The sequence below is a fragment of the Penicillium rubens genome (genome assembly GCF_028828025.1).
Source record: "Penicillium rubens strain IBT 27055 chromosome Unknown utg000003l_segment0_segment0, whole genome shotgun sequence".
Classification (NCBI taxonomy): Eukaryota; Fungi; Ascomycota; class Eurotiomycetes; order Eurotiales; family Aspergillaceae; genus Penicillium; species Penicillium rubens.
In genome coordinates this window covers 7,470,223-7,482,821 of record NW_026890601.1, presented here as the reverse complement: position 1 = coordinate 7,482,821, position 12,599 = coordinate 7,470,223, and the positions used below count along the sequence as shown (strand labels likewise).

The 12,599-nt window shown below is 50.1% G+C and overlaps 5 protein-coding genes across 5 annotated transcripts; 3 read left to right on the top strand and 2 right to left on the bottom strand.

Annotated features, from left to right (window-relative positions):
• Positions 1-778: 778 nt before the first annotated feature.
• Positions 779-1,711, top strand: N7525_009099 (lipase family protein; the record flags this gene model as incomplete). The annotated part of the gene is made up of 2 exons (XM_002563180.1): positions 779-1,236; positions 1,327-1,711. 2 exons carry the CDS (start codon positions 779-781, stop codon positions 1,709-1,711), a joined length of 843 nt encoding a protein of 280 aa, XP_002563226.1.
• A 1,460-nt stretch (positions 1,712-3,171) lies between these two features.
• Positions 3,172-4,218, top strand: N7525_009098 (uncharacterized protein; the record flags this gene model as incomplete). Its single annotated transcript, XM_002563179.1, has 1 exon — positions 3,172-4,218. The coding sequence occupies one exon, from the start codon at positions 3,172-3,174 to the stop codon at positions 4,216-4,218; it is 1,047 nt and encodes a 348-aa protein (XP_002563225.1).
• Positions 4,219-5,004: 786 nt separating this feature from the next.
• Positions 5,005-9,050, bottom strand: N7525_009097 (cohesin subunit SMC1; the record flags this gene model as incomplete). Its single annotated transcript, XM_061214590.1, has 6 exons — positions 5,005-5,022; positions 5,088-5,454; positions 5,507-5,814; positions 5,867-8,822; positions 8,875-8,968; positions 9,020-9,050. 6 exons carry the CDS (start codon positions 9,048-9,050, stop codon positions 5,005-5,007), a joined length of 3,774 nt encoding a protein of 1,257 aa, XP_061069021.1.
• A 394-nt stretch (positions 9,051-9,444) lies between these two features.
• On the bottom strand, positions 9,445-10,302 carry N7525_009096 (uncharacterized protein; the record flags this gene model as incomplete). The annotated part of the gene is made up of 1 exon (XM_002563177.1): positions 9,445-10,302. The coding sequence occupies one exon, from the start codon at positions 10,300-10,302 to the stop codon at positions 9,445-9,447; it is 858 nt and encodes a 285-aa protein (XP_002563223.1).
• A 180-nt stretch (positions 10,303-10,482) lies between these two features.
• Positions 10,483-11,777, top strand: pdx1 (uncharacterized protein; the record flags this gene model as incomplete). The annotated part of the gene is given in 3 exon segments (XM_002563176.2): positions 10,483-10,564; positions 10,575-10,847; positions 10,987-11,777. 3 exon segments carry the CDS (start codon positions 10,483-10,485, stop codon positions 11,775-11,777), a joined length of 1,146 nt encoding a protein of 381 aa, XP_002563222.2.
• Positions 11,778-12,599: the final 822 nt, after the last annotated feature.

Here is a 12,599-nt window from a genome sequence, read left to right as displayed (position 1 = left end):
GGTTTGGAGAAATATATCTATCTATTTGGGTAAGTAATAGAAAGTGGATAGAGGGATTTGATGTCTTGCGGAATGGGCGATCTTTCAGGGTCCAGGGTGGAGCACATACGGTGAGGAATATTCCGACAAGGCTAGCTGCATCGATATTAAAGGATGTTAGACATGATGGAGACATACTCCACTTCCTTTGGGCCCTGCACATCAACGCCACTCGATTAGGCTGCGACACTCGGGGGAATTTCCCCATTTGGCAAACAGTACGGTAGTTTGGATATCGACATTTGCCGAAGTGCAAGGTCCTGGATTCCACCCTTGCCGTGATATTCAGGGTCTTCGCCCCATAGTTGTTAATTGTCTCAAGCCAAACCAATTATAGCCTATGGTCGCGTTTGAGAAAAGAGCTCCTGAACTAAAGCAGGGATCCTTGCGAGTGTCTCACCTTATGTGATATTTACGAGAAATTCATCTTTCAACCGACCGAGTCTGGCCTCATACACAGGGGCTCCTTCTTGCCTCGTGGACCGCGGGATCAGGCAATTGTTTCAGATGGAGGCTATTCTCGCGGGAGAGGCATCCATGGACGGCAGAATTTGATGAGGTTTCATGGCCTTAGCGGGGCACGATCATCTTCAATATATGACCTTCGTCCTGAAGGGCTTCCAGCATATTACCCAGGAGAAGGATATGTCTTCTTAAGAGACACACCCAAGCACTGGATTCAATCTCCCCTTGGTTGAAGCATCGTCCATCGAATATTTTCAGACGCAAATCTGGCGATATGAAAATCTCCGCACCACGCGCTCTCGCCCTTTCTGTGGCTGTTGGACATGCTTTAGCTGCCGTTACGAAGGGCGTCTCTGATAACATCTACAACCGTCTGGTTGACATGGCCACCATCTCCCAAGCTGCTTATGCAGATTTGTGCAAGATTCCGGCGACTATAACTACGGTGGAGAAGATATACAACGCCCAAACCGATATCAATGGATGGGTTCTCCGCGACGATAGTCGTCAGGAAATCATCGTTGTCTTTCGCGGCACTGCTGGTGACACGAACTTGCAGCTCGATACCAACTACACTCTCGCTCCATTTGACACCTTGCCGAAATGCATTGGTTGTGCCGTGCATGGCGGATACTATCTTGGATGGACCTCTGTCCAAGATCAGGTCGAGTCACTTGTTCAGCAGCAGGCCGGCCAGTATCCGGAGTATGCATTGACGGTCACGGGTCACAGGTATGATAGTTTCTCCTGGTCTACGTTCTCACAACCATACCCTCTTTTTATCCATGTCGTTTTTTGACTTGACTGACGTAAATGATCCAGTCTGGGTGCGTCGATGGCAGCAATAACTGCTAGCCAGCTGTCCGCTACATACGAGCATGTCACATTGTACACCTTCGGCGAACCGCGGACTGGCAACCTGGCATACGCATCGTATATGAATGAGAATTTCGAAGCGACGAGCCCTGAGACAACTCGGTTCTTTCGTGTCACCCACGGCAACGATGGAATCCCAAACCTGCCACCGGCTGAACAGGGCTATGTTCATTCTGGCATTGAATACTGGAGTGTCGATCCCCATCGCCCTGGTAGCACGAGTGTCTGCACTGGAAATGAGGTCCAGTGCTGTGAGGCTCAGGGAGGACAGGGGGTGAATGATGATCATATAACTTATTTTGGGATGGCGAGCGGAGCTTGCAGCTGGTAGTCGGAGTCGATTCTGCTTGTTATGGTCTGGCGGGAGAATGGGTCAATGAGTATAGTATGTAAACCTTGGAAAAGAGGAGGCAATGGTTCATATTCACTTAGATTTATTGGTCCATGAACTAAACACACTCAAGTGCACTCACTCACTAAGCCCTGCCCAGCCCGTGTTGACGTCGTCTACTTAAAGCCTGAGGCTCATAAAAGCGGCCCAGATATCATTGTGTCAATATATGTGCATATTCCTGTATTTTCTTCACCCTGCTCATGATTTTTACCACCTTAGGGACTATCTTCTTTCATTTTGCTCGCATTTGCTGGTCAGTATGTGCGCTGATATGTGCAAGAACCCTAGTAGCGAGCGACTATTCTAGGAACTCTGGAACAAAGACTACACTTATAGCTGAATATTCCTGTGGTTCATGCTTTGCCTTTTTCGATATTCCCGTGCCCTAACATTGCAGATTTCAAGAAACAGATGCTTGGGCTATAGAGTAACATATCTAGAGTAGATAGAGATGCATATGTCTGCTTCTTCACTTAGCTCGCACTTGACTCGCACTTTAGCGTTACTTCAGGCATTTCATTTGAAGATGGTAGATATAGAAACCTAGGTCTATAGATACCTAGGTACCTATAGAATATACATAAAAGCGGATAACGGCTAACGATATATGTTTGACCTAATAATCTAGCTTTTTCTATTAAGATCCATAGATATCTATAGGATACCAAGCAACGGCAGATGTTTGCCCTAATAATTTGGCTTTTTCTATTAGGCTCCTATGTAACGTAGTATGCAGGAGCCCTAGGGCTTTAGAGACATTTAGGCTATAGCGTAACATATCTAGAGTAGATGCAGATGTAACTATATGCCGGCTTTTTTACTTAGATCGCACTTGGCTCGCACTTTGGCGTTACTTAAGGTATTTCATGTAAAGATGGTACTTGTAGGGACCTATATTTACAGACTTCTAGAGTATATACATATACGCATGAATGTACAGATACCAACAACAAGTAATGGCACAGGTTTGCGCTGGTAATTCGGCTTTGCCCTTAAGCCTATACAAGGTAATAGGTAGAGGCGTAATAAGTAGTACAATATTTGCGAGATCGATGACTTAACTCGCACTTTCGCGTTACTTGTAGTACATATAGAAACCACTCTATAGGTGTATAGGGATGCCAAGTAACGACACATGTTTGCCTTATCAATTCGGCTTTTTCCATGAAGCTCCTATATAAGGTAGGAAGAAGCCTACCAGTATAAATGTTTGCTTCAATTTGCTCACCTTCGCTCACATGGCCGTATTACATGAGGTTTGCTGATCTCATTACTTCTCTTACTTCCGGACCTCACCTTCCCACCTCGATCCTTCTTTCCTGTCACTACCTTTCTCTTCCACAATTTCACAAATCAATTCTTTCTCACCATCAACTCTTTCCTCTGACATCGTCATCATGGAGACGACCAACTATCTCTCGCTTCCTGCTATTGCAGAGTTTATCAACGCCTACGAGGATAAACCAACCGCCGAGAATGTCAAGATCATGGTGAGCGGTATCCTCACTTACGCCTTCGATTCGAACGATGGCTGGGTCCTCAAATGGCAAGAGGATCAGGAGAACAACCAGTCAAACTGCTTCATCGTGAGAGCTGTTGGCGAAGATAGAAGCCTGCACACCATTGTGAAGATCATTCACGACAAATCCGCTCCAATCCAGGACGACTGGGATCAATCCGTGCCCCGCTTGCTCAGTGCTCCGCTTCCAAATGAACGATGCTGGGCCATCCTCATCCGCGGCCTGAAAGTTCGCCTTTATGAGTACCACCGCGACCAGGATGCCGAGCACCGTCTCGTCCCCTGTGACTTCATGGTCAAAGACAAGATGAAGCAAACTGTCCACATTCGCAAAAATGCCGACGCAGTCAACAACATTCTCACCGGCATCCCTAATCAGGTCCCCCAGCCACTTGATGAGTACGAACATGGCAGCATGACTCCGAATGGCTCTACCACCGACGACACCAACGGGTCGAAGGTTTCCGCTCCTGATACCCTTGAGAACACCCCTGCCTCTGGCGCGTATGTCGAGTCATCCTCTGAGAATCCTTCCACTGAGGCCAGCGAGGAAAAGACGCCCACCCAACCCGAGCCTGTCACTGAGCCTGAGGCCGCTGCCCTGACCAAGACAGCAACCCAGGTCGATACCACTACTTCTCAGCCCAAGCGTACTCCTGAGGCCAATGGAACCCAGGCCAAGACCACTCCTCGGGCTGGGATTACTCCTCAAGCCAAGGCTGCTCTCCTAGCCAAGGCTGCTGCTGGGCTTAAGAGTGGCACTCCGGCCAACGTTTCTTCTCAGGTTAAGCCTGCTGCTGGCGTCAATGGTGCTACTCAAAACAAGGCTTCTGTTCTAGTCAAGGGCGTTTCTGGAATGAACCTTACTCCCAAGCCGAAGCCTGCGACTGGTGTTAAGGGTCTGGGACAGACCGCCACAGACTAGTTGGTATCTGACATTTTGGGCTTCGACAACTACCCACCTCTCGCTAGGGTGGGATCTCCAACAAGGTCGCAAGTCTCCCATGGATGACGGTTTCTTCGGTTCTCAGCTCTCAGATTTCGGTTCACGGTTCACGGTTTTCGGTTTTTCGGCACTTCTTCTGCTTTTCTCGTTTATTCTTCATTTGAGACATCGCTATGTCTCGTCCCACACCGGTGCTTTCAACAAGCGCCAGGCCTTCTGCATGATGGAAGTCAGGTTCTTGAATCTTTTATGACGAAAGATGCATCAAAAGAGAACTTGAAGTCGGTCGGTTCGGGGTTTTACGGGTGGACGTTCCTTTGCTATCTTTTTCACCAGGCCTTGGTATCTCTTGTCTTTTGCATTCTCTAGGGGGTTTTAACATCCTTAAAAACATCTAGTGAGATGGACAGAATTGAATTTATTCGTATCTACTTTTGATTTTCTACGTACTGTCCAAAGTCTGAAAAAGTATGAACATTCAGCGTGTGAATCGTTCGGAGCCGGAAATTTTAGGGTTACCCGCAAGAACGAGTAAGTATGAGAAGGGTTGGAACTTGAAAAAACACAGCACAGAAACTGGTATCAATTAACGGCCTTGCCGATAAGAATAATCGCCCGGGATAGACACTGGGCTTCCTACTCCTATAATCGACTCCGGTAGAAGAAAACAAAGCAAGACTCAATAATCTACAAGGATGAAGAAATAGGAAGCAAAGCAAAAGCAAAGAGTCGTCACACAATCCACGTAAACCCCGCCTGGAGGATTTACGTGTACTTCCGAAGCTGTTCACGATCATTGTCAGCATATTTCTATAGTGGCGTATACGAAACACATCTTCAAAACTCACATCAAGCGTCAAAGATTTGCTGCTGTTCTCGACTTGGTCTCTGTAGATACCGACTAGAGCCTCACTGTTCTGGAACAGTCCGGTCTTTAAACTAATCACGATGAACTGCATGCCAGGCGCGGCGTGGTCATGGATATAGTTGGCAATGCGGGCGACGTTGGTGTTGTCCAGGGCTGCGTCAACCTCGTCCAGCACGAAGAATGGAGACGGCTGGTACGAGTGGATAGCGAACAGCAAAGCGAGTGCGGCCATGGTCTTCTCGCCACCTGAAAGATGTTCCATGTCTCGGAAACGCTTGAGAGGAGGCATGGCGTGGTATTTGATGCCGTCCAAGTAGGGCTCGTCCGAGTCCTCAATATCGAGGTAGCTTTTGAAATGTTAGTGATCGTTCAGAGTCGGATGTAAAAAAAGAAACCTACGCTTGACCACCCAGGGGGTAATTGGCGCTACGCGTGAGTTCACGGTAAATCGGCCCGATCTGCTCAGAAATGTGGGTGAATGCCCTATTGAAGAGGTCGGATCGCTTCTTCATCACGGACTCAAACTCTTCCTTGGCTTTTCGTGCAGATCTCCGGGCATCCTCGAAGTCCTTTTCGGTGCTGCGAAGTTTGTTCTCGACACTCTCCAGGCGCTCCATGGCGCGAGCATTCGGTGCCATCTTGTCGAGGTCACTGTTGAGAACACGAACCTTCTCGAGTAGTTCATCCTCGAGCTTGTCATCGGCCTCCTGTAAATGAATTAGTATGCGAGAGATAAAAGCGATGAGAGCAAACACAAACCTCTTTCAGTGTCTCTCCCAGAGAATCAAAGTCGACCTCGATACCGTAATCGTGCACCGGAGCAGCCTCGTCCAAACCATCACCTTCATCCACCTCCATGGCATCTGGGTCTGCTGCTTGCACAAGATCATCGATTGGAAGCTTGTCAAGGGAATTGGAAGACTCGGTCAAAGGAACATCAATATCTTCAAGCTTGCAGCGGCGTAGAAGAGCATAACGACTTGAACAGTTCCTCTGAATCTCTGCCTCAAGTGCATTGACATTCTTTAACGCTGCTTCAACATGCTTGCTACGCTTCTGGACTTCACGACGCTGCTCTGCCAAGTTTTCTGCTGACTGGCCATAGATTTCCTTCTGCTTCCCGAGGGCCTCTCGGAGGAGCTCAAGTTCCGCTTCGTATTCATCGAGCTGGTTGCGGATTTCCTCTTGCTGACTTTGCAGCTCTTCAATCAGGCCCTGGTCGCGCTCGTATTGGGCCTTAAGACCGTTGATTCGGTCATCGGTTGCTTGGATACGCTGTTTCTCAAAGCTGAGCTGGTTCTCGATTCGGCTCTTTTGAGTCGTGAACTCGAGCTTCTTTTGCGCGGCCTCTTCCTGCATAGAGCCCTGCTGGGCCTCATATTCTCGGATGTCATCATACCCTAAGCGTTTGCAGAACTTGCGGTAGACCTCGTCCTCGACGTTGCTGACCGAAGCTTGTGACGTTTCGATTGTCTCGTCTAGCTCGTCAAGGTTTTCCTTACGCTCAGTGTATTTGGGTCGCAGTTCCTCCATCTGGCGCTTAACAAAGTCCAGCTCGCTACGTTTGCTCTCGAGGTTTCTCTCGAGGGCCTTCAACTCATCACGGGAGTAAGTGAGGCGCTGCTCGAGACCAACGAGCTCGCCCTGCAGTGTCTCTTCTTCAGTTCCTCGGCGGTGACTCTTGGGTAGGGTGGTGAGATCGTTCATGAGCTTCTCCTTTAATTTATACAGGTTCTCGACCTCGGAATCTTCCCAACGCTTGGAGTTCTGTTGAGGACCACGTCCACCGGTCATGAGACCACCCTTGTGGATGACAGTTCCATCAAGGGTGACAGCCTTCGCATCCACATTTCGTTCGTAGCAAAGATACTTGGCTGTCGCCAGATCGTCACAAACAATAGAGTTGCCGCACGCATAGCTTATTGCTCGCGCAACGGCATCATCATAGTCAACAGTCTCAATCGCAGGGCGCATGGCCCGATGCATGCCCTTCAGGTTCGAGTTGAACGCCTTGACTTGAATGGTTTCCAGCGGGATGAACGTGGCCTGACCTGCTCGTTGGTCGCGTAGGTGCTGGATGCACTCCTTTGCGGTCTTCTCATTGTCCACAACAATGGCGTCGAAGTGTCGACCCAGTACGGTGCTGACTGCATCGGAGTATTTCTTCTGCTTCGGCCGGCAAAGATCACTGACGCGACCTTTGACACCGGGGAAGATGCGCTTCAAGGCCGAGATCAACTCCTTGGCCCGGAGTTCGCGTTCCGTCTGCTTCTTCCCGTCATCGGCCTCAAGAAGCTTCCTTAACACAACCTGGAGCTTTTCCTCCAGCTCGGTCCGCATTTGCGAGACCTTCAAACGCTCCGAAGTCAATGCATTCAGCTCCTTCTTCTTACGGTCGATGTCTTTGGAGGTAGACTTGATGGCGTCATTGAGAGACGACTTGCGTTCGTTCATTTTCTGGGCATCGGATTCAACAGATTTCAGTTGCCATTCGGTGTTCTCGAACTTGCCCTTCAAGCTGTTGACCGCTTCAGCTTCGGTCTTTCTCTGCCGGCGCAGATTGTCAAGGTTCAAGGAATCCGCCGATGAACGTCGGTTGACTTCTTCTCTGAGCTTGCGGTACTCCTGCTGATCGGTTTCGCTCAACTGGCCACCCTTCTTGCTCATCGTCTTCTGCCATTCGACTTCCCATTGAGCCTGAGCTTTCTCGACAAGCTTGAGATCCTTTTCTAGTTGCTTGCCATTGTTGGTTTGTGATGTGCGCTCCTTTTCGATCTCGGTAATCTTCGAAGAGTATCTCTCAACCTTCTTCTGGGTGATGTCGATCTTCTCGTCCACAGGCACAAGGGAGTTGTTGAGTTCTTCAATTTCCCTCTCCTTTTTCGTGATGTTTTTCTCGGCCTTGCCGACATCTCTGCCAACTCGAGCATGGTCTTTCTTGGCATCTTCGACGTTCTTCTCGTATTTCTCGACGCCACGACGGTACTCCTTAAGCTCATCTTGGTATTTCTGGATATCAGCACTGGAGTCATCGATCAGGCGCTGGAAGTGGAATAGCTTCCACAGGATATGAGTGATAATGGCCTGGTCGCGTTCTTCGGCCTTCTTCGCGTAGTTCTCAGCCTCTCGCTTCTGTTCCTGGTATTGCTTGACCTCGGAATTGATGCCTCGCCGGCGGTTGAGCTGGAGGGTTTGCTGTTCCGCGGCCTCCTCCGCCTCCGCTTTGAATTTTTCATAGTCGGCCTTGTGCTCCAGACTGCCAGAGATCTGCTCAATTAACCGAGTAAGGTCTTTGGGCGACTGGGATGCGATCGCCTCGACGTCACCCTGGAATACCAGAAAATTTCGCGCTTTGATCAGGATGTTCTCCTCCTCCAAGGCCTCGTTGTATTGGTGGGCGGACACGATTCGGTTGTTGATGCGGTATTCGCTAACGCCCTGGCTAGTGATAGATCGACGCCATTGCTGCTCCTCGCCTGCATCATCCTCGTAGACTGCCATCACCCAGGCGGAGTTCGGGTCGTTTCCGCCGGCATCTTGTTCGACATCCATGCTCTCGGGCTCCTCCTCCTGCTCGCCATCCTGTCCATCAGCAGCGGACTCTCCGTCAACTTTAGATGTGCGCAAAACACGTCCACGGTACACCAGGTCACGGAGATTGTTTGATCGCAGGTGAGAAGACTTGATTCCTAGAACGAAAGATATGGCATCCATCCTAATGCACATTAGCCCCAGGCTCTTTGGACTAAGACCAGGAGGCCACTCACGAGTTTGACTTGCCAGACCCGTTCGGGCCAATGATCGACGTGAAATAGGCATCTCCAAATAGGAGGACATGATGTCCCTTGTAGGACTTGAAGTCTAGTGACAAAGTTAGCTACTGCGTGCGGTGTATCTTCCGGTCGTACATACTGAAAAGCTCCAAACGAATGAGTTTTCCCATCTTGCCAGCGGCTTCCCTGAGGGAGCAACGCGCCGAGAAATTCAAGGACCCTGGTATAAAACTAGAGATTGAGTTGTGGGCAAGACGTGTGAGGGGCGCGATAACGGGTGGACCGCGTCCATCCCAAGACGCGCCGGGGCCATCACGTGGCTCCCCCAATTTAGAGGAGCATTGTGAAGACCTTACAACATTACATACTATTTCTTCTGCCAAGCACAGGGACTCCTATAATATAATCTACTGTGACTCTCAATTGAAATTGCGCTTTTCTCTTGACTGGTATTACAAGTGCTGAGTCGCTGTTTAAGAGACAAAGCCAAAATGATGTACAAAACTTAACTAGATGCGACACACCACGAAAAGAGCTTGGTGATGCTTGGATAATGATCACCAATCAATCTCTGAAGGGCATCTTCACATTCACCATGCGCCCAAAGTGAAGGAGATCATCCGAGATGTATCCATTGGAGTCCAGTCGGAAATGGGTCTTGTGACCCGCCAACTGCACAATGATGAAGTCCTCATTCGTGAAAAGTTGTCGCATGCTCTGGAAAACACGGCGAGGCATGGATCTCAGTGTTCTGAAGACGCTTGGCTCATTGTCCAATCCACGGCCGAGTTTGGTGCTTTCCTCGTAACGCTGCATGGTTTCCGGAGAGACCGAGATTCTGCGCTTGAACGAGAGGTCACCAGGCGCCACTTCAACTTGGTAAGGCTTCTTGAAAGGGACCATGCTTCGGACTGTGAAGAGGACGCGCATACGACCATTAGAATTGATCGCTCTGATATTTCTGACTAGGGAGCCAGTGCGGGAGATGAACAAGGTGCCTCCAACGCTCATCATGATACAGATACCACCAAATAGAGATTTCTGCCACATTGGAAGGGGAACCAGAGGATCCCGGAGTACCGCGTTTGAGTTGTAGATGGAATAGGCGAAGCAAAACGCGGACAGACCATATGCAGTTAAGATATATGGGCGATGAGAAGGTGCTTGGAACAAAAGCACTTGTCCGACTTGTAATACCTTCGCTTGTAGCTTCGCAAGGGCGCGGGGGTTCCTGTTCCCATAAGGACTTGTGGCCTGCCACGCGGAATCGACTGTTCTGGCCACACCCTTGACCTTGTATTGAGGCGCACTAGAATTGAAGTAGCGCAAGCATGACGTCGAGTTCGTCTGAAAGCCAGGTCGCATAGGGCTTTGTAGGCATTGGCGCCAGAATATTGAGAAGGCTGGTGGTCTGACGGACATGGTTGCACCGAGACTGTGGATGCTCAAGTTAGTAAGGTGATCATGACCACGACGCACAGTCAATTGACTCCCATCAATTCTGAGTAAAATTGACAAAGAATCAACGACTAGATAGGTTCGCTCGGTAACTTACTAGGGCGAGAATCAGTTGACCGTCGTTCTCGTCGGAAATCGCCGATAATGGCCAAAACAGCACGCGGCAGAAAAATGTTCCCGTCCCGGCCGCCGGTGAAAGCTCCCAACGCCCTCAACACCTCCAACGGTTGCTTTAGATTACCTCTCCAAACACACGACATCAAACAAATTGACCTCGGAGATTTGTGCGCTTCGACCTGGTGGTGGGCTCTTCGTTGATCCTGCTCGTTCCTTTCGAATCCAGCGTCCGCGGCGAGTTGCGACACCGGCCGAAGATCCCAATCGGCACCGCAGCACTCCCAATCTTCCAAAACTCCAGAATCACATAGCAATGGCAGCCAAGATCACAGTTGGCCAGGTCCCGGCCATGTTCGCTCGGCGTCAACAGAACATGTTCGGTGTCGGCAGACGTAAGTTGCCCATTCATGGTCATGGCGAACAGCATCTCCGCAACGGAACGCCGCTACTCTGAGCTCGATTCTACGGCGGAGGTTACCTGCAATATAACAGGCATTATTGAACATGTGCTAACACTGTTATCCCTTCTAGGCCTTCAATCCACCTCTTCCGCAACCCAGAACCCCGCCTATCCGCTCTACCCCTCCGTCGCCCAGCTCCTCCGTGAGAAGGGCATCCCCAAGTCCGATGTCTCCAAGATCCCAGCCTCCGGCCCCAAGGGTCGTCTCTTGAAGGGCGACGTCCTTGCATATATCGGTCAGATTCCCGCGGACTACCCGTCAACCCAGGCCGCCACCCTGGCCAAGCTCGCCCACCTCGATCTGAGCAACATCAAGATCGCCCCAGCTCCGGCCCCGGCCGCGCCAGCTGCGGCTGAAGAGAAGATTGCCCCCAAGCCCGTGCCCATGGCTTCCGTCGCCATCTCCATTTCCTTGGCTGCCGTGCTTTCCGCTCAGAAGAAGCTCCAGGATAACCTGGGTGTGACGGTCCCGCTGTCCCGCTTCCTTGCCGTGGCTACAGACCTTGCCAACGACGACCTGCCCCGCTTGGCTAGCTCCAAGCCCTCCGCCGATGAGCTCTTCGATGAGGTTCTCGGCGCCAGGCCCATCAACACATCGCGCGGTGATTACGTCCCCGAGCTGAATGCTTTCGAGGCTCCCAAGACTGTCCGCTCTAAGCCTGTCACCGAAGACTTGATCGATTTCCTTAGTGCGAAGTCGTCTAAGAAGTCTGCACCTGTGGCTGAGGTCGAGAGCTCGGCTGGTGTTGCTTCCAATGTTTTCAGCTTGACCGTCCCTGCTGGTGAGGAGGTCCGCGCTAAGGCATTCCTGGAGCGAATCAAGACTCTTCTCTCGGTTGAGCCGGCGCGCTTGGTGCTTTAGATTTCCCTTGGTGTTTCGAATCTCCCTTCTTCGCGCTTTTTCTTTTCTTTGTTCCTGGTAATCTGAGCCAAAAACTGGGCAGGCGAAGCTCATTCATGAATGTATACAGTATAGCATAGTTAATCAGATATCTCCTTGGTTGGATTACTTCACTCGAGGAAAAGAAACTTAGATCGCAATCCGTAGGTACTAAAAACATCCATGGTTGGTTTTGGGCAAGTTGGATAAGCACTCGCACCTTTAAGGAAGATATAGTTGTGTGTCAATTTCGATTTCATTTCATTTCCGGCATGGTTTAGATCTCATGATGGCCGGTTGGCATAGCTAAATCATCTGAAATGGGAAAATAGGCACAAACTCGTGCCCGAAAAAAAAAGGGTCATGTCATCATCAAAACCAACCTTGCAAAAGAGAGGATTGCAATGAGAACACCCGCCACGCAACGCCGTATGCCGGCAACCAGGAAACAACACCAAGCGCCGCCGCTCAAAGCCTTGAAGAAACGTGAATGTAGAAATGTTCGCTCGACTCCAAGGCGCCCCGCCAAGTATGGCCAGCTAGGTCACAGCCAGGGTAGGGACGAACCAATGGAAGAGATCAAACCAAGCAAGAAGAAACGATAAAGTAAAGAAAGAAAAAACAAGGAAAATGCCCATTCCGAATGAACCAGCGCCGGACCTCCACCCGCAGATGCTTTGAACCACCGATGGAAAGAAAGACTCAAGAGATGCCGACGCATAAAAGGACGAAGAGTAAGATCCCCTCAGGCCATGCAAAGATTTCCCCTAGTAACCAAATCGAAGTGAACGAAAAACGCCATGT